The sequence below is a fragment of the Daldinia childiae genome, assembly GCF_008694065.1.
Source record: "Daldinia childiae strain JS-1345 chromosome Unknown Scaffold15, whole genome shotgun sequence".
NCBI classification, from domain to species: Eukaryota; Fungi; Ascomycota; class Sordariomycetes; order Xylariales; family Hypoxylaceae; genus Daldinia; species Daldinia childiae.
This window is the reverse complement of record NW_022984656.1, coordinates 59,851-83,676: the sequence shown is the minus strand read 5'-3', so window position 1 is coordinate 83,676 and position 23,826 is coordinate 59,851. Positions and strand designations below refer to the sequence as shown.

At 45.8% G+C, this 23,826-nt stretch overlaps 9 protein-coding genes across 10 annotated transcripts; 5 read left to right on the top strand and 4 right to left on the bottom strand.

Annotated features, from left to right (window-relative positions):
* Positions 1 to 91: 91 nt before the first annotated feature.
* On the bottom strand, positions 92 to 2,140 carry GL218_08948 (putative beta-lactamase-like 1; the record flags this gene model as incomplete). Its single annotated transcript, XM_033585765.1, has 7 exons — positions 92 to 582; positions 640 to 962; positions 1,020 to 1,196; positions 1,249 to 1,333; positions 1,388 to 1,418; positions 1,482 to 1,576; positions 1,624 to 2,140. The coding sequence occupies 7 exons, from the start codon at positions 2,138 to 2,140 to the stop codon at positions 92 to 94; spliced, it is 1,719 nt and encodes a 572-aa protein (XP_033440035.1).
* A 2,423-nt stretch (positions 2,141 to 4,563) lies between these two features.
* Positions 4,564 to 5,187, top strand: GL218_08947 (uncharacterized protein; the record flags this gene model as incomplete). The annotated part of the gene is made up of 2 exons (XM_033585764.1): positions 4,564 to 5,033; positions 5,100 to 5,187. 2 exons carry the CDS (start codon positions 4,564 to 4,566, stop codon positions 5,185 to 5,187), a joined length of 558 nt encoding a protein of 185 aa, XP_033440120.1.
* Positions 5,188 to 5,747: 560 nt separating this feature from the next.
* Positions 5,748 to 6,547, bottom strand: GL218_08946 (Pleckstrin homology domain-containing family A member 8; the record flags this gene model as incomplete). Its single annotated transcript, XM_033585763.1, has 4 exons — positions 5,748 to 6,042; positions 6,104 to 6,222; positions 6,279 to 6,337; positions 6,400 to 6,547. The coding sequence occupies 4 exons, from the start codon at positions 6,545 to 6,547 to the stop codon at positions 5,748 to 5,750; spliced, it is 621 nt and encodes a 206-aa protein (XP_033440033.1).
* Positions 6,548 to 8,128: 1,581 nt separating this feature from the next.
* Positions 8,129 to 10,938, top strand: GL218_08945 (Phospholipase D1; the record flags this gene model as incomplete). The annotated part of the gene is made up of 5 exons (XM_033585762.1): positions 8,129 to 8,268; positions 8,328 to 8,355; positions 8,418 to 8,570; positions 8,630 to 10,661; positions 10,724 to 10,938. 5 exons carry the CDS (start codon positions 8,129 to 8,131, stop codon positions 10,936 to 10,938), a joined length of 2,568 nt encoding a protein of 855 aa, XP_033440099.1.
* An 880-nt stretch (positions 10,939 to 11,818) lies between these two features.
* Positions 11,819 to 12,809, top strand: GL218_08944 (Rhamnogalacturonan acetylesterase RhgT; the record flags this gene model as incomplete). The annotated part of the gene is made up of 3 exons (XM_033585761.1): positions 11,819 to 12,112; positions 12,225 to 12,329; positions 12,453 to 12,809. The coding sequence occupies 3 exons, from the start codon at positions 11,819 to 11,821 to the stop codon at positions 12,807 to 12,809; spliced, it is 756 nt and encodes a 251-aa protein (XP_033440032.1).
* Positions 12,810 to 13,053: 244 nt separating this feature from the next.
* GL218_08943 (Pyridoxine biosynthesis protein pyroA) lies at positions 13,054 to 14,007 on the bottom strand (the record flags this gene model as incomplete). Its single annotated transcript, XM_033585760.1, has 1 exon — positions 13,054 to 14,007. The coding sequence occupies one exon, from the start codon at positions 14,005 to 14,007 to the stop codon at positions 13,054 to 13,056; it is 954 nt and encodes a 317-aa protein (XP_033440097.1).
* Positions 14,008 to 15,058: 1,051 nt separating this feature from the next.
* GL218_08942 (Peptidoglycan deacetylase) lies at positions 15,059 to 17,890 on the top strand (the record flags this gene model as incomplete). Its single annotated transcript, XM_033585759.1, has 7 exons — positions 15,059 to 15,294; positions 15,371 to 15,922; positions 16,597 to 16,676; positions 16,745 to 17,142; positions 17,326 to 17,516; positions 17,570 to 17,750; positions 17,807 to 17,890. The coding sequence occupies 7 exons, from the start codon at positions 15,059 to 15,061 to the stop codon at positions 17,888 to 17,890; spliced, it is 1,722 nt and encodes a 573-aa protein (XP_033440098.1).
* Positions 17,891 to 17,982: 92 nt separating this feature from the next.
* On the bottom strand, positions 17,983 to 20,044 carry GL218_08941 (Acetamidase; the record flags this gene model as incomplete). Of its 2 annotated transcripts, XM_033585758.1 has the most annotated exons (8): positions 17,983 to 18,531; positions 18,590 to 18,949; positions 19,016 to 19,210; positions 19,270 to 19,534; positions 19,592 to 19,599; positions 19,670 to 19,691; positions 19,775 to 19,878; positions 19,952 to 20,044. In XM_033585758.1, the coding sequence occupies 8 exons, from the start codon at positions 20,042 to 20,044 to the stop codon at positions 17,983 to 17,985; spliced, it is 1,596 nt and encodes a 531-aa protein (XP_033440095.1). The 2 variants fall into 2 exon arrangements, with proteins under 2 accessions (XP_033440095.1, XP_033440094.1); XM_033585757.1 differs by lacking the exons at positions 19,592 to 19,599; positions 19,670 to 19,691.
* A 1,265-nt stretch (positions 20,045 to 21,309) lies between these two features.
* GL218_08940 (Phenol 2-monooxygenase) lies at positions 21,310 to 23,573 on the top strand (the record flags this gene model as incomplete). The annotated part of the gene is made up of 4 exons (XM_033585756.1): positions 21,310 to 21,476; positions 21,662 to 22,116; positions 22,173 to 23,204; positions 23,272 to 23,573. 4 exons carry the CDS (start codon positions 21,310 to 21,312, stop codon positions 23,571 to 23,573), a joined length of 1,956 nt encoding a protein of 651 aa, XP_033440096.1.
* Positions 23,574 to 23,826: the final 253 nt, after the last annotated feature.

The window sequence follows — 23,826 nt, the reverse complement described above, 5'->3', positions numbered from 1 at the left end:
GGCTTTATTGAGACTTGGCTAGCCTCAAAACTACCTAGAGGCATGATATAATAATAGCTTCATATTACAATAAAATTTGGAGAAAAAAAAACTACTCCTTATTCAAAGTAACTCTCAACGACGGCGACGTGACGCTAATAACTTTCCCACTAGAATCCACATTGAAAATCAACTCATCCATAGCTGCCGACCCGTATATGACGGACTCAATGGACACCCACGTCCCACATTCGGTTGAGAACATCTTATTGTTATTCCTAGGAGCGTCCGCATCTTCAAACATCGCTTTAAAGGCCACACGCTTCCCGCCATTTTCAGCCGGTCCCTCGAGGCCGCTTGGGTAAAGCCTGATACGAGGCGTGACCGGCGAATACTGGTTTTGCAACACTGTTGCGATCCAAGCAAAGTCTGTTCCGTTGCTGAACCATTGGGATATGCTTAATCCGGGGAGTTTATCGGTAGTGATGGTCATCGACGAATTTATCTTGTTGCTGGGATAAACATAGTGTCCGCTGTATTGGGCTCCTGCTTCAGCACGGGCGGCCTCTTCTATCGCGGGGAGAAATTGCTCTCCGATGGTGTCTATTTATATGTAAGCGTCTCTAAGAATCAAAACTGTTAATATTCCAATATACGTACCGGCAAGACTAAAACCCGCATTTCCCGGAAGCTCACCAGCCAAAAGGATGGTTATTCCTATGTCGAAGTCTGGTAGAATGGCCAATAGAGCGCTGTAGTCTCCGATATTTCCGGCTTTGTTGAAAGCCGTAGTATATCGATATGTGTCTTCTAGCTTGATTCTCCTGGCTCCCCAAGGCATTCCGACCATGGCGAGTGGGTCGGATGAGAAAGCGAAGGGCTTAAGCCATCGCCTTGTAGATACAGGCGAGAGCAGCTTATGACTGAGGATTGCCCGGCCCAGTGTAGATACATCCTTAGCCGAGGCGTACATGTTCCCGGTACTTTATTTCACGTTAGTATCTTCAGCTATATGAATGGTAAGCATCGAGAAGACATACGCCACTGATTCACCAATATCAAAAGCCCAGCCTGTTGTATAATGATCCCCAGGGATGATTCCACGCGAGTCTTCTGGTGCCTTTAGAAATGTGTTGTTTAACCCTAGGGGCCTGATCACACTCTCTTCCATCAACGTCTGAAAGGTCTTGCCTGTTATAGTTTCGAGGGCATATCCGCTATACATTCAGGTTAACAAAGTATCTATTATATCATTCAGCATATACTTACAGGAGCTGGAATGCAACGTTGGAGTACGCCGGTGTTTGAAAAGGGGCCAGAGATGGATAGAATAAACTAATCCCGTTGAAAAACTCTATATAAAATCATTAGTACTATGAATTCATGTTTTATGCTATTAGCAACTCACGCGCTCGGTCGCAAGTAGGATACGCTCCGCACTATAAAATCTAATGTCAATAAATTACCTATACAAATGGTCTTAATATTCTCGAGGGACTTACAGGAGGCTTTTCGTCTTGAGTCAAAGGTGGAAATCCGTACTGTATCACATTGTCTCTTGTCTCCTTCGACTGTGTCAATTCTCCAAGTAACGCATCTACTACGTATCAGTGAGAGCCTGCTAAGTTTAGGATTGATACTGACATTCCCGGGGGATACCCGTCAATTGTGATGCAAGACCTCCAAGGGTAAGTTCATCCCACGCCACATAGTTTACTGGATCTGATCGATTTGCTAAAGCTTGAAGCTCTGGTACATATTTGGTGATTGGCTCGTTCCAGAGCTTGTCACCAGCGTTGATCAGGAATGAGTAGATCGTATAAATCTTAGTCAAGCTCCCAAGTCTGAATACAGTGTTCTCATCAACCTTTTTAACTCCTGTACTCTTCTGGTGTGCGAGGTTCGGCGCTGTATGTGACAGTGAGAATAGAGGTTCTGGCTCGTTCGCCGAGAAGACTTGTACTGATATAGAGTAATTCTGGGCTTTCGCAGTGACGTTAGCAAACACATCTTTCAGCGTTGCCACTGCGGCCTTAATCGCTTCGCTCTTAGACGGTTGGAGAGGCTTAGGAAAAGCAGGTCCGTCAATGGGGCATGTTGGAGAAGCAGCTGTGATAGACACGATCGAGCATACCACGGCCCCGAGCCTGAGGAGACGCATCTTGCAGCAGTAAAATCTGGACGAACGAAAGAACGATATCTTCAGTATTAAGGATGTAAATTCGTCCTTGGCGTTGTCATTATTCGGCCTGGACTAAATAAAAAGAACCAAAAGCAACCAAAAGCAACCCTCGAGGACGCAAGCAGGGTTCAACGCCAAGGAATGCCCGAATTTCGCGCCCAGATCGTTGGAATCCTATACTGACGCGGTATACAAGGACCCGCTAGCCAATAACAATATGGGTTATTGTCATGGCTAAAAGCAGAGCTCTGTATCCTGACGACTGAACTTGGGGTAGCTGGATATACCACCGTATTAGTATGCCAGGCGGTAGGATTCTAGATTTGAAAATAAAGTTATTCGTATTCGGTCTAGAGCTTAAATAGCCATTCTGTCGTCTGTCTTGCTATCAGCTATCTACAGAGTGAGATCGGCAGTGTAGCATCGGGGACGCCTTGGCAGGTTCACACCATGATGGTAAAGGAGCTCTGCGACCTTCCTATCTGGAATTTGAACTGCTGAGAAACGTGATACTCATGTTTTTATATATATGGGTACTTATCTTAGTAGTATACCTACCCATCGGGGCACATATACTAGAGACAATGCTCAGCGTAACGCTGTCTCTTGAGAGTAATTACGATGTTCAACTTGGCCTTGCTAATGCATGGTTCCGAAATAATTCATGACGTCTTCAGCAAAGTAGTGAAGTCAAATCCGAATATGTCTATGATTCTGACTTGTAAACCCCGTCTTCATGGATAAAGTCGAACGCGTAACGCTGCTACCGTTATGGTAACAACCCTTGATCTTGGCGTTTATATTGCAACGTAAAACTGCACGGTACCCACCGCCGGAAGAAGACACAATCATACCCGAAAAAGGCACACGCCGTGGACCGTTCTCATAAAAGTAATTTAAGTCGAGGATCTAGAAGGTATGTCGCGCCCGGTTGCAGGTTCTAAAATATTGCGTAATGCTATATGGTATGTCCATATGGCCTGTTTCATTGGTTATCAGGTAGGTTAGTATAATAGTATATGCATGAAATTGTGTCCAATGATGAGTTAGCATACAATTCTATAATCAAAGTCGTACTATACTATGTTGATATTTACCTAAGTAGACATATAGCCTCATGAATGTCTATAGAATGTAACGGTCTAGTGCGTACACTGATATCTTACTCTTGCGTTACTAATAGTATTACGGACGTAACGGCTGCAGTGGTAATGTAATACATTCCCATCTCTCCTAAGACTATAAGTAAGCAATTGTGAACTCCTATCTAAGATGTCTTTTTATACCTGCTACCTTCAGAAACCCCTATGTTATACTAGACATTATTGATGATACGTAGAATATATAATACATATGTAATAATAGTTTTCCCTTGTTCTTGCCAGTCCATAACCTCGTTTCTTGGGCAACGGTGTCGGTATACCATAGTCTTCAAAAAGGAATACTTATTCTATACGCTCAGAGCATATGTTTAGCAGCCTATTATCACCAGGCACTAATATATAAACCTATATCTATGGGAAGGAAACAATCGCAATTCACGAGCACATTTTTACTGATAATCGAAATGGGTATTTCTACCCAAGTGTTATTTATCGAATACATGTAGTTTATATCAAAGGTATATGAACCTTTGACAGCCGATTGGTAAATTTTCAACGAAGAAATTAATAATGGATGGGCTAAACATGAAGTGTATTTCAGTGTTTTCATACGCTATGAGATGCATAGGACAAGTCTTTCAATATAAGTGTAGTCTAATTTACGTATTTAATTACCTATATGGCGCGCTGAATAGTGAATGATTTTAATGAATGGCGTAGTGTTAAACCCCTACTTAGTATACGTTACGAAGTTAAGGTAATTATTGTCCTGTTAATCGAATTAGTATAATGTCAAGAAACATGTTCCTATGAGATGTTTTCAGGAGAATTGTGTAGTGAATGGTATATGAGTGAATAGTATAGAAGTTTACCAGAGATATGTCACAGAAAATAGTATAAGACACCTAAACCTAGACACGTGAGAAAGTGAATCAAGACGATCAGTATGACAGTGTGACCTAGATAAGTGGTGAATATTGTTGCAGATTTAGATCCATGTGACTTTTGCTACACAATTTTGATGTGGAAATTAGCTCTGATGCATCCTATTCGGGCAGGTGATTTCCATGGGCAACACCCTTCACCGTGGCGGCTTCTGACATATCGCGGCGTCTCATGTATGTTTGCTTAGATTTTTGGACTTCATATATAAATCTAGCTGGCCAAGACGGACATATTCCGCTTGGAAAGTCAGAGAAATTTACTCTTGCAGAATTAACAGACACTAATTTCATTCGTGAATACCAATATATGCATCGTCTTGATACAGTATATCACCACCCCTACAGCAGAGCCAAGATGTATTTACCCACGTTTATCGCGACAGCACTCAGTGTCTCAGGGTTGGTAGCAGCAGTCCAACTACCAAATATTGAGGGAACGTTCATGAAACGTGAGGTCCAGCACCCCAACGGCAGCACAGTTGACGTATACCTTCGGGATTCGTTCCGCCACGCCAACGACAAGCGCTTCTATAAGACCTTCCACAACGACACGGAGTACACACATACTGAAATATGCTTCGAGACTAATTTCGTTCCGACCACGACTGCGGACTCGGCACTTTGCGATGACTGCTCGGCTATCGAGAACGAGTTGAAAGAGAATTCTGGCTTCTTCGAAACGGGAGATTACAGCGGTACCAACCTCAACCTTCTTGCAGTGTGTGGAACCTGCGCGTTTGGGGTGAAGCGCCTTGATGGATCAAGCGCACGAGTCGACATTGGCAGTAAAGACGTCGTGGACAATTTCGACTCGGCTATCATCAGGTCAGTATTATTATTAACTTTCACGCCATCTGCCTGCTATAACTATAGACTTACATGAAATAATAGATTTGCTCGCGGAGGCCACGTAGGCGTTACTGGCAACTTTACATGCCAGTCGGCCCCTATCAATTGGGCAATAGTGAGGGCACCTTGATCATGCATCGAGCCGAGCCTACTAACACGGACGGATGGTCCGGGGAAAAGCCTTGTCGCGATGGTATATGTCGTTAGATAGGTATTTGTTTTTCAGTCGATTGCATTTCTAATTAATAGACATCTATTTATGACGAATTCTTGTTTTGCACCTCCCTAGGGTTGTGTATTCAAATAGAATGGACATGGTAACTGTCGGCATGCATACCTCATGTAGAGACATGAACTTCTATGGTTAGAATCGACTAAAGTTAAATATATACTATTAGACCTAAAGCTTTAGGAAGTTCTTCACGGGGCAGTAGAACTAAACGAAGAGGATAGCAAAAAGGTCAACAAAAAGCAACGGCTAAAATATATGGAAAAACCACGGGAGCCAAGATCATTGCAACACATGTTTATTAGCGGTGCCAAATACTCGACATTTGTTCTCTTGAATATGTCCGAAACCAGGCCACATCTTGTAGAACCAGACAGATTACAGATAGATTATATTTCCTAGCTCTGTCGAGGAATATGGCATTCGAGTCTTCGAAGGACACGTCACATATCCTTTGTTGATCACCACTTGGCCTCCTTGCGGCTCAAGAAACCCTTAAGTATACCCACAATATTCTCGAGAGAAGCTAGGTAGGTTCTTAACTCGGTAGAAACCTTGTCCTGGTCCTCCCCTAGCTTGGGGTAGAAGTCTTTACGGTACGGGCAAGCGCTCATGGCAGCGGAGAAGACGGGCTTAATGAGAAGTCCGTGGTGGGGTTTGAGGGTCGAGCCGTATGCGTTTCGGAAAGAGGCGGAGAGCTCTTCGGATTCCTGAGCCAAGTTCTGGCTTAGTGCAATACAAGTGAATTCCAGTCCTCTGGTAGGGAAGTCAGTTAGGTGAGGAAGCTTATGTAGGGGTAATCTGGACATCATCATACCGTGTTAGCCATACGAGACCTTCCGTGGCGACGTGCTTTTTCGTCTTTAGCTCGTTGATGCAGAGAGCTTGTAAGGTCTCAGATTCAGCAGGAGCAGCAAGCTGACGATCCCGGATTTTCTTTTTGGGTGTTAGTGCCTCTTATTTTCAAGTAAACTATTAGGTGTTGAACCTACCTTAACGTTGCCCAACATATCAGATTTAACGGGCGAGAAGGCAACGGATCCAAGGACGTCTATTAGGGGATGATAATGAGTAAATAGTACCACTTAAATTTTAGGAATATAATAGACGTACCGAACATGCTTGTTAAGGACTCGGCAGCTTCGAGGAACTCGGTAGTAGAGATAGCATTGTCGTTGTCTGCGTCAATGGGTACATCGACAAACGACTTCTTGAATGTCTGGAGGAGAGTACCACCGGGGGGGAACGCAGGGGCAGACATGGTTGTAGTTGGTTAAGATGTTAAGGAGGTAGCTAGAGGAGAAAATGTCAATGTCTCAAAAGATGATTATAGATAGAATAGGAAGGGAAGAAGAATATACCCACAGGTTTGTTAAAAGTAGTTTATGAAATAAATATGTGAATTACCTAAGGCAAACAAGAAGGGGCGGTCAATGAAGCAATGGAGTAGATCAATTGGTAGATGATAGATAGGGGTAGCTTTAGGTACTACCGCATCCACTAAGAAACAATTGAATCTAGGGCACGGACCACGGGCTTCAACTACACTATGTTTACAATGACCTAAACTACATCCGGCTTTCGCTAAAGTACCCCACAGCAATGATATGCTCAAATCATTTCCAAATATGGTATAGTTGATTACTGTGGTCCGTGCCCTAGATTCAATTGTTTCTTAGTGGATGCGGTAATCTGCATTTGTGTATGTGTTGTACTTATTGTTACAAAAGTAAATAGTGACTGGGTGAGGGGTGAGGGGTGTTAACCAAAGAGGGGCAGCGGGGGCGGGGTTGGCCACAGTATATTTATTATTCACTAGCCACAGATCTACGGTGGGTAGTGGCTAACTCATGCTGTATTCAAGTTCAGATGTCCCTGGAGAAAATAATGACGTCACTCCGTTTTTTTAAGCTTAAAGCTGAGCAATTGAATTGATAGGTTAGGTACTTGGATGCGCCCTATAAACCGATGTTATAGCTATAATCAATTTTAACCAAAACATCTACCGTGATTACGTTCTTAATTATTTTTTGTATTACTTACCTATAAAATATTAAGACCAACAACTACCAAGATCTCGGATGTCGGACGTTAAATGACTTACATAAACGTACGTTCGTGGTTCTTTCGCAAGATCGGTCCCGTTTTATAATTCTTGGCTCTTATAAGTCTTGGCCTTGCCAGGTATCTACCTAAGTACCTACATAATAAGCAAACTACAACACTTAGCATTTTATCGACTGTATCTTTTCAGCTACTAAAGAAAGATATAAGGAGGGATCGAAATTTCGTAAATATAGGCAGATGTGTGCCGCATTGCCGTGATACAACTCCAAACTTGGTAATACTTAGTTATACGAATCCATCCCATAGTTTGAAGTACTATATATGTGTTACGGCTCGACGCTCGTATCTTTATTTTCTTTTTTTTTTTTCCTTGTTACCAATCTAGAACTAAAAAAGAACCTGCTTCTCATCCTAGGTAAGTTAGTCCTATTATTACCAACATGGTATTACCCGACCAAGACAAGTTATCAGCCACTTATGACGACGCTCTTTTTATATGCCCTATCTCGCTTTCACACAAGATGTTCATAAGATGTTTCTGACATTTCCCCATACAACAGATAGTTTATATTCTCCTACCCATTTAACCTCCGATAATCACTTCTATTTTCTCAACACTACAAGCAGAGCTAGAGCTCATCCGTAACTCCGTTGCGTAGTGATCGTATAAGTTTCACAGTGTAACCCACCTTAGCTCCCCCTCGGCATTCATCGACGTCATTATTTCTACTAAATCTGTCTTTATAATTGTAAAATAAGTATATACCGGTTCACAATGGCTGGCTCCCATGAAAATAGCGGCGGAAATGGCCATTCAGATATTTCGGATAAACTAAGACATCCATTCCATGAGTTAAAGGAGAAGCTGAAGGACACTCATTTACACGACGCCAAAATTGGCATCATTCATCAAAAGTACGTCTCAGTGCTTGTTACTACTACTTTTCAAACAGAGAATATTGACATTATCCTAGGCATAAATTCGGGAAACTCGCAAATCTCGTGAGTTGCCCTTCTACTAGCTGCTGTCACGAACATGAATACTCATAAGGGCATGCTTGTAGTTTAACCCACAACACCGTCATGACGAAGAACACGAACAGGCCTGCGATGATAAACGGACTAAGATTTCCGAGAGCCACCGCTTCAATTCGTATTTTCCAGAACGTGACGGAAATCTCATTAAATGGTATGTCGATGGGAGAAATTACTTCTGGGTGAGTTTGATGCTGGACTGCAAACCCTTCCTGACAGCAGAGCTCATCTACTTTTATAGGCTGTATCGGTAGCTTTAGAACAGGCAAAGGAAACCATTTACATCGCGGACTGGTGGCTTTCTCCGGAACTGTACCTTCGCAGGCCTCCGTATTTCAATCAAGAATGGCGGTTGGACAGGATTTTGAAGCGCCGTGCCGAGGCCGGTGTGAAGATTTTCGTTATCGTCTATCGCGAAGTCGAAGCTGCAATAACATGTAACTCGGCACATACCAAGCATGCGCTGCAAAGTCTATGTCCTAAGGGTTCGCCGGGTTTTGGAAATATTACTGTCATGCGACATCCGGACCACAATTTTCTAGAAAATGCTGCAGACATGACTTTCTATTGGGCTCACCACGAGAAATTCATTGTTATTGACTATAAGATGGCTTTTATTGGAGGCCTAGACCTTTGCTTCGGCCGCTGGGATGATCATCAGCACATACTCTCCGATGTCCACCCGGAAGGAGTCCGCAACGAAGTCTGGCCGGGTCAAGACTTTAACAATAACCGTATCATGGATTTCCAGAATGTCCAGGATTGGAAACAGAACGAACTAAGCAAGGCTGACTATGGAAGAATGCCCTGGCATGATGTTGCTATGGGAGTGGTTGGGCCCTGCGTTTACGATATTGCAGAGCATTTCATCCTACGGTGGAACTTTGTCAAGAGAGACAAGTATAAGCGCGATGATAGATTTGACTGGCTAATGCTACGGGGCCGTGAAGGCGAAGATGAAGACCTCGTAGGCGTACAACGACCGAAACATCCGGTTGGCGAATACGTGCTTCATCCTCTAACACCCCTAGAGACGAAAAACCTCGATAACAGAGGAACTGTCCACGCCCAGATCGTTCGAAGCAGCGCTGACTGGTCCAGTGGTATATTGACGGACCACAGCATTCAGAATGCATATTCGGACATCATTCGCAACGCCCAGCATTATGTATACATCGAAAACCAGTTCTTCATCACCGCCACTGGCGATCAGCAATCCCCCATCCATAATACGATAGGGAAGGCAATCGTAGATGCTTGTGTAAGAGCTGGCAAGGAAGGGAGAAAATTCAGAGTTATCATAATCATCCCTGCGATCCCGGGGTTCGCTGGTGACTTACGGGATGATGCGGCAACCGGAACACGTGCCATTATGGATTATCAGTACAAATCGATATGCCGTGGCGAACATTCGATCTTCGAACAGATTCGTGCACAGGGCGTTAATCCTACCGACCACATATTCATCTTTAACCTACGCTCCTACGATCGTCTAAACAAGACACCTGCAATTAAGAAGCAAGAGGAGGTATCCGGCGTGAAGTATCAAGAAGTTCAACGCGCCGAAGCAGAGGAAGTTATGAGTGAAGGAATTCACGGCAATGAAGATGTTGAGGGCGAACGAGACGAACATATGGGCAAAAGAGAGGAGCAGAGGGAGATTAATGAAAACACTAAGAGCACTGATGCTAAGCGTCGCTTCGAAGCCGCAAGGCAAGAGGGCCAGGAAACTAAATCTGCTTCCAGCGTTTCCCACCATGCGATGGCCAACACTGGCAAACTTTCGGACGAAATTTGGGAGGATGATCCTCAAGAGGAAGTGGACAACTGGATCCAAGAGGAGCTATACATCCATGCCAAACTCTTGATAGCAGATGATCGCGTCGTGATCTGTGGGTCAAGTAATTTGAATGACAGAAGCCAACTAGGCAACCACGATAGTGAGCTATCAATTGTCATGGATGATACCGACAAGATCCAGAGTATCATGGATGGGCAGCGGTTTGAAGCGGGGAAGCATGCCGCTACCTTACGGCGATATCTCTGGCGAGAACATCTGGGTCTACTCCCACCTCAAACGCACGACGCGAGTAACGACCCGAACGCGCAACCTCCAGGACAGGACTCGCCTAATGATATTTGGGATGGAGATGAGAGTTACAAGTTCGTCGAGGATCCCATGAGCGACCAGCTGTGGGACATGTGGACCACAAGCGCGACGAAGAATACAGAAGTATTTAGACACCTATTCCACGCGGATCCGGATGATCACGGTAAGTTTTCCCTAGGCTCGGATGAACAGCTGGGGAAGGGTCCGTATCTAATCTAATTATAGTGAAAACATTTGACGACTATAACACCTTTCTGCCACCCAAGGGCGTCAAAGCTGGTCACATATTCGATAGATTCCTCCCACCAGACGACATCCGGGCAAAGCTAGACCAGATCAAGGGACATCTCGTGTGGATGCCGCTGGACTACTTGAAGGATGTCAACATGGCTGAAACGGGGCTGCAGGTTAACTCGTGGACGGAAAGCGTGTATACGTGATGCGGCGATATAGAACGAAAGCTAGTGGCTTGGATATCTGCTACTATTTATAACGTGTGTAGATGAGGTAATGAGGCGTGTTCTTATATGGGCTCTAACGTGGGGGTCTACGGTTTATAAGGTGTTGGCAAGGCGGTTTAATACGAAATGAGCTTCTAATATTCTTGTATTCTGAAGCTTTGACGTAGTGATTATTGGCTATGCTAGACCTTGTAGAAATAATTCAAGATAAATAATCCGTGTTCTGTTCTGGGCAAGTATATCATGGAAACACCAACGTCATACAGGATTTAATGACATACCAATCCGCCCGGCCGAGGCTTGACAATAACAAGTAAAGATACACCGTAGTCAGCCCTACGAAAGCTCCGCGTGACTAAAATTAACAATCGAGTTAAGGCATAGCCCCTGGCGAAGATGCAGTGCCGAAAAAGGCCAGCCCTCTACGACAGCGGCGTTTTATAATGCAGACCGTACACGTGCCGTGCCAGAAACATACATTTCTCTCTTCGTCAGGTACGCCATCGATGATTGGTGGGTAGCTGACGCCCGCCGGGTGAATGGGGCGGTGACCTCCAATTCCTATGTACCGGCCCCAAAATGGACCAATAGCGCACAGCTCGTCTCGGTACATAATCATACGAGAGTTGTATGTGCTTCCGTGGCCTAGCTGTCGCCGATGTAACTCGTCGAGAGGAGAATAGGAGAGCTATAGATGCCTGTTATATACTTGACTTCATTAATACGTGGCTTGTCTGCGAGTACAAATGGAGGTCCGGGCCCAGACCTGGGTTCCTCGTAATTGTAGTTGCCAAGAGATAGTTCTGGACATATCTCGATAGTCAAAACATAATAATTGGCATACTTTCTCACAATAGCTATGTCGCGTTTAATTTTATGGGCTACGGCTCTATCTACTTTGGTCGCCGGAAGTCCGCTCACCAAGTGTTCGTCTAAACCTGCGGCGTTCTTCTTGGCGGGCGATTCCACGACGGCAGTCGACGGTGGTTGGGGCGACGGCTTCCTAGCTACGCTTAAGAGTCCGGCTTGGGGAGTGAATATCGGGAAGAGCGGCGCGACGACGGCGTCTTTCGAGGCCGGCGGATACTGGGCGAATATAACGAAACATCTACAGGATAACGTGGCTAAATATGATTGCTACGTGACTATTAGTGTAAGTAAACCAGACTAAACAGGGCATGAGAAGGGGGCACGTGACACCCTTCTAACTGGACTCGATGCATAATACTATAAGACATATAAGCTAACCGGTGATGCCTTTATAGTTCGGACATAACGATCAGAAATCAACCAGCGGTGTTACCTTCGAGCAGTACCAAGCTAACCTTATTCGTTTCGCTAACGAGGTCAAGTCACTAGGTGGCACACCAGTATGTATCCCCTATTATTCCTAGGGAGGGAAGAGAGAACTATAGGTGGGAGTTGAAGAAAAATATAGAGGGCGAAGGGACAGAAGAGGCGATCATCTTAACTGTTACTAACATAAAATCCAGCTACTAACATCATCGCTTTCACGCCGGGCTTTTCCCTCAAATGATGATCACAACGCCACGGATTCGCTGCACGATCAGCGCTTAGCAGCCATCGCAGCGGCCAAAGCAACAGACTCAACCGTCATCGACCTCAACGAGGCGAGTCTAAAGTACGTCAACGCCATCGGGAAGCAAGCCGCCTGGGAATACAACTACGGTTCAGACAAGAAAGACACGACGCATCTGAATGAGCACGGAGGCGTCGTGTTCGGTCGTATGGAGGCTGATCTAATCATTCGCGCAAAGCCAGACTTGGAGAAATATTTCACCCCTAACAAGACTCTGAGCAACGCCATTTGGAGCAATCAACCTGCATGAGAATCTCAAGACTGGCGGGATATTCTTGTTGGATTTGTGACCATCTGACTTTTCTAGACGGCGGTGGTCATGTCAATAAGTAGATTTAAGTACGCCTTCACAAAATGCATAAACATCACCTCGTCTTGTTTTAGTCTACGCCATTGGTGTTGATTCCCCATGCTCCCAGCTGACTATGATGTATAATTGTTGAAATTCAGATGTCCCACCCCATGTAACATTATAGCATACCCCTAGTCCCTAATCACCATCCCCTTCCGGCCATCTTCTGCTCGGGCCTCATGCTGTTGACGCTGGTACCAACCATTGCCTCGCCGAGGCCTTCGCTGCACTCGGCTAGGACTTTTGGATCTCGGAAATGTGTCGTGGCTCTCACGATAGCCTTAGCTCTCTTGGCCGCGTCGCCTGATTTGAAAATACCGCTGCCGACGAAGACTCCGTCGCAGCCCAACTGCATCATCAATGCAGCGTCCGCGGGGGTCGCTACACCTCCAGCGGCGAAGTTGACCACCGGTAAGCGTCCAAGTTCGGCCGTTTGCTTGAGCAGCACAGCGTCACACTCAAATTCCCTCGCCAGGGCTCTGATTGCTAAGTCACCACCTTCCTGAAGCGCGGATCTGGCCCGAGCAATGTCACGGTTAACCGTGCGCATGTGTTTGACGGCTTCAACAACGTCTCCTGTACCAGCCTCGCCCTTGGTTCGAATCATAGCAGCACCTTCAGCAATACGCCTCAGGGCCTCAGGCAGATTCCTACAGCCGCAGACGAAGGGTACCTTGAAGGGGCTCTTCTCGACGTGGAACGTATCGTCGGCGGGAGTAAGGACCTCGCTTTCGTCAATATAGTCCACGCCCAGGGCTTCGAGGATCTGGCACTCGACGAAATGACCGATACGGGCCTTAGCCATGACAGGAATAGTCACAGCTTCCTGGATCTCCTTAATTTTACCAGGGTCTGACATGCGTGCGACCCCACCTTCTGCTCGGATATCGGCCGGTACGCGCTCGAGAGCCATGACGGCGCAGGCTCCAGCTTCTTCAGCGATGCGGGCCTGTGCGGCATCTGTTACGTCCATGATGACGCCTCCTTTCAGCATCTGGGCCAGCCCTGCCTTGACGATGAAGTCAGACTTGGAAGAAGAGGATATCGAAGAGCCATTGGCCGACGCCGAAGCGTTGTTTGCATCGTTACCCGTCATGATTGCTGGTTGAGTTGTTTCGGAAATTGGAGTGGTATCTGAGGAGGCGAAACTTTTGACTGACTGAACTTTCTATTTCGGAGTCTGAACTCTTTAAGAGGTTCTTTAAATAGAAGAATATACGCAGGGGCAAGGCGTTTAAATCGGCACAGCACGTAAGGTATGAGTGAAGCGTCTAGGGTCTAGGGAGGCAACAAGGGACGTGAGGATATCGGAATTTCTTCACTTACGGTTGGTAAATTAGAATAACTTACTCATACATGCGTAGCTTTCCGTCTATACCCGTCTCCAAAGGCGGGAAATTTCAGAAGCCGGCCGAGCCTTATAGTCATTCAAGGTGACAAAAAAAAGGGCTCATTCACCAATGAAATGACTGCCCAGGAATTAGATGGAGCCATGACTTTCCCCAAGATGGGTATAGATCGAGAAGTCTAAATGACCCAGAAGGATCCATGCTTAGTTTGAGAGTCCGATCAGTTGAAAATTTTACATAGCGAGTTGGCAAGAAAGATCAAAGAAGAGGTACTTCCCCGTACTTCGGTCGGGATGACGCATATGACATCGCCGGTCTCGGGGAGGATTACTCGGTATACCATGGTACGCATTATGCATTGAAGTAGGAGTAACAGATACGGTAACAGATAAAGATAAGTATTCATAGGGACTGGGGAGTTACGTGTATAAACGGTGACGGTAACGGCTTCGGTAACAGTCAGTGTTTGTACCTCTTAGGGCCTCCTCCAAAAAGATTTCCGCGGGATGCGACAGACTAAGAAATAGATAGAGAGACACTAATAGGTTAGACTAATAAGAAAGAGGTATTTACCTATATTACCAACCTGAGCAATATAGAGACATATAAGATAAAATAAATACCTAAAGCTCCGAATCGTTTACATCTATCAAATCCCGGATCTGTCGAGCTAATCCCGGGTCGTTCCATAGTGTCGGTTAACTAATAGCGAATACAGTTGGCTGACCTTCACCAACCACTTTGAGAGAGCATACTCGGGAATATCGTGAAGACATCCTAGTACCTGGTAGAGCGAACATGGTGACCGTTGGTGTCCTTGCTCTCCAAGGAGGTTTCTCGGAACATCTCAGCTCTCTCCGTAAAGCAGCCGCACACATCACAACTCTAACATCGAACTTCAACTTCATCGAGGTCCGGACGCCAGAGCAGTTAGCCACATGTGATGCCTTAATTATACCTGGAGGGGAAAGTACCACGCTATCTCTCGTAGCCGCACAGTCTGGGCTACTGGAACCATTGCGCGAGTTTGTCAAGTAAGTCCGATACACGTATAGCGCCCAGAGGGAGGATATAAAATCGCTAATCTCGGGGTTTGGCCGACCACATAAGGGTAAACAAGAAGCCAACTTGGGGCACGTGTGCTGGTCTTATCTTTTTGTCTGAACAAGCGAGTGCCGCTAAAAGAGGCGGGCAGGAATTGATCGGGGGACTCAATGTCAAAGTCCATCGCAATCATTTTGGCCGACAGAAAGAAAGCTTCGTAACGGATCTAGACTTGCCCTTCTTATCTCAGGGAAGCAATGGAGCTCAGGCTACCCCTTTCCCGGCCGTGTTTATTCGAGCCCCTGTCGTGGATCAAGTGTTAACAGGCGACATTACGTCGGTCGACGACAAGGCGGAGAGCATAACGCCAGAAGTCGCAACGCAGAAATCCGAAAGCCAAGCCCAAGCCCAAGCCCCCAAAGGAAAGGTTGAGATCTTAGCTACTCTTCCCGGACGTCACGCCTCGAATAAAGCTGCAGCGGCGTCGATCAAGGGTACTGATATTCAAGCAGCAACACCTAAAGGAGCAGGAGATATCGTCGCGTTAAGACAGGAGAACGTGTTCGGGACAAGTTTTCACCCGGAGCTAACGGATGATATTCGAATTCACGTTTGGTGGTTAGAGCAGATAGCGAGGTTGCACGTATAAAGAAAAGAATTCGATTTGGAGATACTCATAAACCCGGCAATTAATATTAGTGGAGTGGTGGGAATAGGTAGTACAGTGTTGTACGCATATATGTAATGTGAGTACTGCACAGCGGCTCTCAGAATTATCTTGGATTGTCTCCTCTCACTAAACCGTAATTCGTGCTCTTTTCCTAGGACATATTTCCAACATCAGCTGCGTACGGAATCATAAGATTTCCACTAACATTGGAAACAGTTCGACATCGGCTTTCTCCATCAATTCCTGTCTCCCATTCTAGTAAATCCGGAGACTCCCGAGTTGCCTTAGAATAGATAAGGCACATAGTATGAGCTAGTTGAAAATATGATGTGTCTAACTTTGCGGGGTACATGGGGTGGGCGTTCAAGAATGGGGGTTGTATACCTTGTTTTGGAGCAGGGTGTTGCTAGACGGTTAGATTCTAATGATAAACTTGAGCTGAGGGGACACTTGACTGTCGGCCAAAATACTTGTGATAATTAGATAATTTTACATCAGATTCGCATCATTTTCATACTTTGTTCCGCCATGGGTAAGAAAAAGGTCCTTGTCGGGTGAGCAAATACCTAGTTTTATGAATATTAGGATATAGATAACAATAACTAATAAAGTATTATACTAGGTACGGAGTAGATATTGATGCTGTTGCCGGCTGGCTTGGCTCTTATGGAGGCGAGGATAGTACCAGCGACATCAGCAGAGGTTAGACCTCTTCCCATGCTACGGTGATTAGACTGCGTATCTAACGCCAATCGTCCCCTTTCAATTAGGACTCTGGGCTGGCACTGTTGGAACCCGTCGTCTGCTCAAATTATTTGATAAGTATAAAATCAAGGCGTCATGGTTCATACCAGGTCATTCGCTCGAGACATTTCCGGAAGAATGCGCTATGGTGAGAGACGCCGGTCACGAGATCGGTCTTCACGGATATTCTCATGAGAACCCGGTCGACATGACGCTCGAGCAGCAGCGAGATGTCCTCGACAAAACATATAGACTTCTCACCGAGTTCTGCGGTAAGCCGCCGAGAGGTAGCGTTGCGCCTTGGTGGGAGACTAGCAAAGAAGGGACGGAGTTGATGCTCTCTTATGGTATCGAATACGATCATTCTATGTCCCACGAAGACTGCCAGATGTATTGGTTGCGCACCGGGGACTCATGGACAAAGGTATGTGCGACAAGGTCGTTTACGATTTACCTAATATTGTATCTGGTAATGAATTGCATGTTTCCGAATGCCAGCTAACCTCAACATAGTATGTCGTAGTCATTCCCTTAATTTACAATCGCTTTGACCGATAGAGAGTCGGTGATTAGAAAGTTGCGGATATTCATTGACACCGAACCTGAGATATATATGAGCATAGTGCTAAGTCATACCAGGATCGACTATAAGAAAAAAGCCGAAGAGTGGATGAAGCCCCTCATCAAGGGGCAACCCACGGGCATGGTGGAAATCCCAGGCTCATGGTATATCGATGATCTTCCTCCTATGATGTTCATGAAAAACTCGGCCAATTCGCACGGCTGGGTTAATCCGAGGTTCGTAAGAGACTTAGAATATGATTATATCTCGGGTCTAATTACCAGTCTAGGGATGTTGAAGACATATGGCGTGACCATTTTGATTATTTTTATCGCGAGTATGACGAGTTCATCTTCCCTATGACGATTCACCCCGACGTATCGGGCCGGCCGCATGTCCTCTTAATGCACGAAAGGTTGATCGAGCATATCAACAAGCACGAGGGGGTAGAATGGATGACATTTGCCGAAGTAAGCATTGTTTTATGAATTTGAGTCTATCTATTTCGCATTGCTAACCGCTGAAGATGTGCGACTACTTCAAAAGTAAGAACAAGCCACCTGAGGGAGCTATGATGCCCGCTCCTCCTGGGGAGATCCTTAAGAAGTAGGATGAGTAATTGGGATGATGAATTTAGACGGTCGGACACTAGAGTGCAATCATACCTAATAAGGTGAACTATTAAGACTCTTTGCACCATAGTTACCTAACTTCTCGCACAAATTTATCAATAATAGTACCAGTTGCAAGGACTTTCTCTTCTTCGAGCTTCCTTCCAACTATTTGCACCCCAACAGAAAGTTCGAGCTTGATCATCTTCTCCTTTTCTCGAGTCCATAGAGCATTATTCCACTCATCTATTGCATTCCTCGGCGTGTGGTTCCATGGTACGTGGCTATCGATAGAAGATACTTTACCTGCGGGGATAACTAGAGCTGAATAGTCTAAGACGTTCCATATCTTAGTATATCCTACCCATCGACAAGCACGATGGGGGACAGCTGTATGTGGCATGGGTGGCATTAACACAACGTCGACCTGCTTTCCCGTCTTTGGTGACCTAATTTCATTCCATTTCTCAAGATACGCTTGTTGGAGCGCTGTTTTACGCTTGTTCAACTGCCAGTAATCGTAGACAGAAATAGGCTGGCCCTTGTTGACCAAAGCTTCTACGTGGGGAATAAAGGGTTCTCCACCGGCTTGGACATCGCGGCGGATATCTTCGCCACCGTCAGCCGTATAGAATTCATCCTAAAGACCACAAAAATTAGAAAATATAGGCAGATGGTCATGAAAGATGCTATCTAACCATAACCTGGATGCATTCGGCGTGGAGGTTGGAATTCCATTCAACGATATCATGACCGGCGGCTTCGAGCTTTTCTACCAATGAGAGAAGTACTCGTGTAATAGGCGGATGCGGTCGGACTACTCCGTCGTCAATAAGTAAGCCAATTGTCAGCGGCTTAGACCCGAAATTCTCAAAGATTTCCTCCCTCCATGGTATAGGTACACAACGAGCGTCATGTTTCCAGGGTTCTAACTGGATCAGCTCTTTCATCACTAGCGTCAGCGACGGTAGATTTCGCATTAGTGGCCCTACCGACGAAGGGACATGGTCTTGCCCTTCGGTTGACACAGGTACTCCCTGATATGGGAGACGGGAGCTCTAAGGCAAATCAATATTAGTTCAGGGGTTGCGTTCGGGCAGTTTTTAGAATAAGAGATATCTTACACTCGGCTTGAACCCGTATAAACCTGTCATATGGGCGGGTATCCGAATACTACCACCGATATCTGTTCCCCAACCGAGAAGACTCCCGCGAAGGCTTAGTAGCGCTGCCTCGCCGCCTGTCGAGCCGCCGAGAGTGTAGTCCTTAGAGAAAAAATGTGTAGTAAGGCCCCAAAGCGGATTCTCAGTTTCACACCACTATAATTCATGGTCAGATACTAACTATCTTGTAGCGCCAAGAGTGAATCTGAGCTCACCATTATACTCTGAGGGAGATTCGTTTTGGCCAGCACAACAGCACCGAGTTTCTTTAGCAGCGTGACAAGAACCGCGTCTTCAGTCGCGGGATTGAATGCGCGGCCAACATAGCCCAGAGTGCTATCATAGCCTTTAACATTAAATTGATCTTTAAGGGTAACGGGAACACCATGTAGCGGACCGATGACATCCCCATGTTCTTTTTGATAATCATCCAGCTCACGAGCCCGCACCAAGGCTTCTTCGAAGAGAATTTCGGTAAGACTATCGTCAATGTTAACCAGCTACCGATCGAAATCCCATGATGAATAGGCAACAAACCAATTCGTCTAATATTCTCGAGAGATGCAATCAGTATATAATTTACAACACAGCAACAATATCCGAGAGAAAACCTACCAAACCATGTGCAATAGTAGCCCTGGCGAGATGAAACAAAATTAGTAACTTTCAAAGATGAACACTAAATTTCGACTTGATGCATGTATTATGTCTCTACGGAACCTTTCAATATATGCTTCCGTCACAGCTACAGAACTTAGCTCGCCAGAAGCAAAGCGACGGACCAACGCCGAAATATCCTCAATAAATACCCAGTCCGGGCTATTCTATCATTCCAATTTATTTCAGCAAGCGTAACAGTTAAAGTAAACTCGTTTTACTCCTCAAATAGCTTCTTACATGTTTGATATTGTCTGAAATGGCCAGTGCTCGCTTTTGAGCTTCGCGCTTCAAGCGGACCTTCTCTTGCCATCCACCTGAGATTTCAGCCATTGTGAGATGATCTTTTATTTACCAAGACGTCGAATTCACTAGAATGGAGATATATGGTAATGTAGCTTAACTTATTTCTCATTAACGTACTGTGTAAGGCTGGCTATGAGGGGTATATCTCCAAGTGCCCAACACGTCGGCTTGATAAGCGACGTGCTGCCGATATCACTATTTGAGAAGTCTGCAAGAGATACCTAAGGCTGGAGATGATGTCTTGGCAGATATCAATACATACTGCGTAACATGCAGCCTATCTTATCCGTGCTCTCTACTACATACTTATTGTGTATGTACATAAAGTGGTGTGATATTTGACATTTTAGACAGGGATATTCAGCAGCATATGTAAGTGTAGCAGTAAGGAGTGGGAGGGTTGTCAGACAAAAATGTATCCTAATGCCTAATGCCGGTACCTGGATAGATAATAGGGTAAAGAATAGGGAAAGAATGGGGGAGGGGCAAATGCAGAAAAAACGTTTCAGGGGTCTCCTAGAGGACGAAGAGCACCCGAATGGGAAGGGGTGGAGGGGTGGAGGGGTTATTATGGATAATCATCTCATTATTCAAACAATTTCGAGGCAGGTCCAAGGTTGATAATTAACAAAAATGGCAACAGTTCTAGAACAAGTCGGAACAAGTCGAAACAACCCACTATTTTAATATCCAGTTACATGTCGCTTTTGCCTCTTAAGCCCCCATATGTTTCTGTTTTTTCTTTTCCATACACAGGATACAATACACTACTCCCCCTTGTCCCCCCAGTTTGAACTAGCCCGACCAGCCCGATCTAGGGGACCCGGAGTGGTTCGAGAATGGCACCAAACCACCTGACAATGGTCTGAGCACAGTGTGAATTAATTATTTTATAACTTTATCTACTCAAGTGAAGGACTGAAGTGTGAGCTCATTCGTTCTCATTCGTTCCTTTGGCCTACCAGACCTACTAGATCTTACCTTGGCTTTCAAAAAAAGTCACCAGACGGAACGCTGTTCGCCGGTAATACATACACAGTCTCCATTGAGACTTGAGACTCAAACTCGACTCACCCATCCCCCATTCATCAAATCAATCAACCGATGAAATACAATCCATCTTACTGATCGGACCAACCGTCAACGACCCACCACCACCACTTCCCCCAAACGCCGCCTCGTTACTCTTTGCTACCTCAGAGCAAGCCACCTTGCTATTTATTGTGCTCTGGTAGAAGCCTTTAACGTACTCGCATGAAATAAATCTTGTCTAGGGAATTGAAACCGGCGCCATGCTCGTAGATGAGGTAAACGGTGTGCGACAGAACGGCGACACCAACGGCAGCACCAATGGCGAACTTAATGGCCATGGTCCAGCCAAGCGCCGTGAAACCAACGGCTCACGACACAGCTCCGAAGTCTGCGTCGTCGGAGCTGGACCTGCCGGCTTGATGTTGGCGTAAGTTGCATTTTATTCCCGTATTTCTTCATTTTCTTCTTCTTCTTCTTTTCCATCCGTAGTCTATAGTTATAGAATGAAAAGAGAGAAAAAAGAGAGTAAGACCGTTGGTGGTCGCCATCTTGATCGTCTTCATCCCTAAAAATACCCTCCCTAACGCCCACGCTTACATCCAATCCATGCAGTACTTTACTAGCTAGATTCGGCATCAGTGTCGAAGTCATAGATGAGAGACCCGATCAGACTCAAGCTGGTCGTGCTGATGGGTTACAACCCAAGACGATAGAGACCCTGCGTCAACTCAGACTCGCAGATGGCCTACTAATGAGAGGCGCTAAGGTGTATGACATATGCTTCTGGGAAGCCACTGCAAACCGCCGATTAAGACGTCTAGGCCGTGAGATCCATTATCCGGCACTAGTTGTTGATCTTCTCGATGACTATATCCTCCTAGTTCATCAGGGGGTTGTGGAAGGGGTCTTCATAGAGGATCTCGTAAAGCGGGGTGTCCAAGTGAAGCGCAGTCATCAATTCCAATCTTTTAAAAGACAAGAGGATGATGCAGGCTTGTTAGAGATTGAGTGCAAGGCCACAAGCACCGGGGAAAAGGAGACGACATTATCCAAATATATAGTCGGATGTAAGTTACAAATGAGTCTACACATTTCAGACACCCCCCTTAGCTGACCTTATTAGGCGATGGCGCCCGATCTAAGGTGCGAACCTGCATACCAGACACATATTCAGTAGGCAAATCTCATGAATCTGTGTGGGCTGTGCTCGATGGAGAACTCATTTCAGACTTCCCGGACCTCTGGTCTAAGACGGTCGTCTATAGTGAGGTACACGGTTCCATACTCATTGTCCCGCGGGAACGGGGCACTACTCGATTCTACGTCGAGATCAAACCGGATACCGAGACCGGCAACTTACGAGAACTCGGACAAGAGTTCGTCATGAAACGTGCCAAGCAAATCTTGGCGCCGTACTCGGTTGAATGGCGTACCGTGGAATGGTTCGGCAATTATCAGATCGGACAGCGAATAGCAAACAAATTCACCGATCCGCATCTGCAGGCTTTTATTGCCGGAGATGCAAGTCATACGCATTCACCCAAGGCTGCACAGGGTATGAACACCAGTATGCACGATAGCTGGAACCTTGCGTGGAAATTGAACCTCAGTTCGAGGGGTTTAGCTAAGCCGGTTCTACTCGAATCATACGAGATGGAGCGTAGAAAGATTGCTCACGACCTCATCAACTTCGATTATGAGCACGCTAATAAGATGGCCGGTGGTGACGCCAAGGCCTTAGCCGAGAACTTCCGCACAAACGTGCGATTTATCTCAGGAGTCGGCGTCGAGTACGACCACAACGTACTTAACCATCCGTCCAAGCGCAGTGGAGGCGAGCTGAGGCCGGGATGCCTCGTTCCGCCTGCTAAGGTAACACGATATATCGATGCGAATCCGATCGATGTCCAGCTTGACATTCCCATGTTGGGCCAATTTAGGGTGTACTTCTTTGTGCCAGATATCCACAATAGCATGCCGTTCCTCCAGACTTTCTGCAATGGATTGACAAGGCAGGACTCATTGTTTAGGAAACTGAGTCAAGCCGCCGCGGCCAGCTATTTGGAAAAGCCACGAACACCCACCTCCGAGGACGTTTATATACGTTCAGAGAGATACACAAGCGTGAGCGAGCTTACAACGTTTGCACTTATTAGTATGGAAACCCTGATGCCTACGTATTTTTTACAATGTGAATTCAAATAAGCTAACCTCTAATGTAGCGACTATGGAGAAGGCCAGAGTTGAGATCCAAGATCTGCCCCCCCTCTTCGCTCGAAGCGCATGGTCATTCTACCTAGACAATGTGCCATACCTAGACACGCGCAGACAGACGTGTACGAGCAAGTGGGTAGGAACTCTACAGAAAGATGAAGTTTCCATCGTGATCCTACGACCGGATGGCTACGTTGGATCGATTAGTAGATGGGATTCGCTGGGTGTTAACGCTGGTTCAACAGCTGCCGATTGGCTCAATTCCTATTACGACGGATTCCTTAAGGTTCCTGACGAGAAAGCGAGGTAATGTTAAGTAATCTACGAGCATAATAAGGAGGGGGGTTAAGGAGCAAAATGCCTGCGTAACAATGTCTATTGGTTCATTTTTCAGCATTTCGGCAAGTTGTACGGTATACTTCACATTGGTGGCATTCACGGGTTACATGCACTCTTAATTCACACATCCCTTTTCCTTAAGTAGGTAGTCGTCCTCACGAGGCCCCCTTGATTGTGTTTCGAACTACTCATCATAGTGTAGATACTCTCGCCGTAGAATTTTG